Source organism: Propithecus coquereli, unplaced genomic scaffold, assembly GCF_000956105.1.
Source record: "Propithecus coquereli isolate 6110/MARCELLA unplaced genomic scaffold, Pcoq_1.0 Scaffold52, whole genome shotgun sequence".
NCBI lineage: Eukaryota > Metazoa > Chordata > Mammalia > Primates > Indriidae > Propithecus > Propithecus coquereli.
In genome coordinates this window covers 69,279-70,594 of record NW_012151063.1, presented here as the reverse complement: position 1 = coordinate 70,594, position 1,316 = coordinate 69,279, and the positions used below count along the sequence as shown (strand labels likewise).

The following is a 1,316-nucleotide window of genomic DNA, read 5'->3' as shown; positions in this document are numbered from 1 at the left end:
ATAGAGATGGGGTCTCACTATGTTGCCCAGGCTTGTCTCAAATTCCTGGCCTCAACTGATCCTCCCACCTGGGCCTCCCAGAGTGCTGGGATTACAGGCGTGACCCACCGCACTCGGCCTTTCGGTTTCTTCATGGTGTCTTTAAACAGCCAACATTTCTAGATTAGCTAAAGCCCTATTTACGAATTTTTTAATGTTTCATAGTTTTTGTATCGTATCTGAGGAGACTTTGCCTACCCCAAGGCCCCCCGAGCGCAGGTTGCTGAGAACAGAAGATGCCCCTGGGGCAGCGGTGGCAGGTAGTGCTCAAAAAAACGTTTCTCATGGGCCACTGTTGCAAGTCCCCGTGGGAGGGAGCTTCGTAGGGACTTGTGCACCAACAGGACCCGCTGTCTTGCCCAGATGCTTCCCGATGCATCCATTGGGAGCCACAGGCAGCGTACCCTGGCCCAGGAGGGAGGGCGGGTGCTGTACCAGACTTATAGCCTGGCTAGGACTCCGCCTCTGGCTGCAGCTATGCCCTGCAGCCTCTAATCCCTGAGAGAGAGAAAGGAGTTCGTACTGGGGGGGGGGCAAACTTTACCTTTTGTATCTGCAGTTCGTAGTTAAATCTGTGATTGAAATAGCTTAACATTTTCCACTCCATGAAAGAATGTGTTTTATTACACGTCACGGTGATGTTGGGTGGAGTTAATTTCTCTGGGGGGCAGGGAAAGAAAAAACTTCTATGAGTAAAACAAAAAAAAATTTTTTTTTCCTGGAGATACTTTAAAATATGCCTCCTACGAATCTGGGGGGTGGGAGATGCGGGGAGAGGAGGATGCCCTTCCAGGGAGGAAGAACGGGCAGAAGCATTAACAGAGAGAGACGCAGGACACACTGTGTTGGGATCGTTAGCCTAAGTCAGAGGTGGTACCAGGAGACCCTCCCCAGAAGCTTCCTTCATCAAACCGTGCAGCCGGCTCCTTCCCTGATGGGGCAGCCCCCAGAACAACCACTTTCTCCGCCCATTTGCTAATTCATGAACCATTGATTCCACGCTGCCTCAGTTTCCCCACAAGCACATCCAGTCCTGCACTTGCAGGTCTGGCTCGAGCAGGAGCCCCTTCCAGCAGTGAGGGCTGAAGGCAGCTCCCAAGACCACGTGCCCTGCCTGCCTGCAGGTAGCCGAGGGGGCTCCGGCCACCATGCGATGATCCCAATCAGGTTACAGGCCTGGAGGCCCATCGAGGCCAATGGCTCTGTGTTAGGGGGTGTCCAGGACTAAGGGGAGACCAGCAAGCACCTCTGCAGACAGTTCTGTGGTGGGGTGAATC

At 53.5% G+C, this 1,316-nt stretch overlaps 1 protein-coding gene across 4 annotated transcripts in view; it reads right to left on the bottom strand.

The window, feature by feature from the left end:
• The window catches only part of IL3RA (interleukin 3 receptor, alpha (low affinity)), a 17,580-nt gene that overhangs the window by 3,314 nt on the left and 12,950 nt on the right, over positions 1 to 1,316 (bottom strand). For all 4 annotated transcript variants that reach the window (XM_012656817.1, XM_012656818.1, XM_012656819.1 and 1 more), the window contains one exon: positions 584 to 699. In XM_012656817.1, the coding sequence (XP_012512271.1) occupies positions 584 to 699 (116 nt within the window). The remainder of the gene's footprint in view (positions 1 to 583; positions 700 to 1,316) is intronic.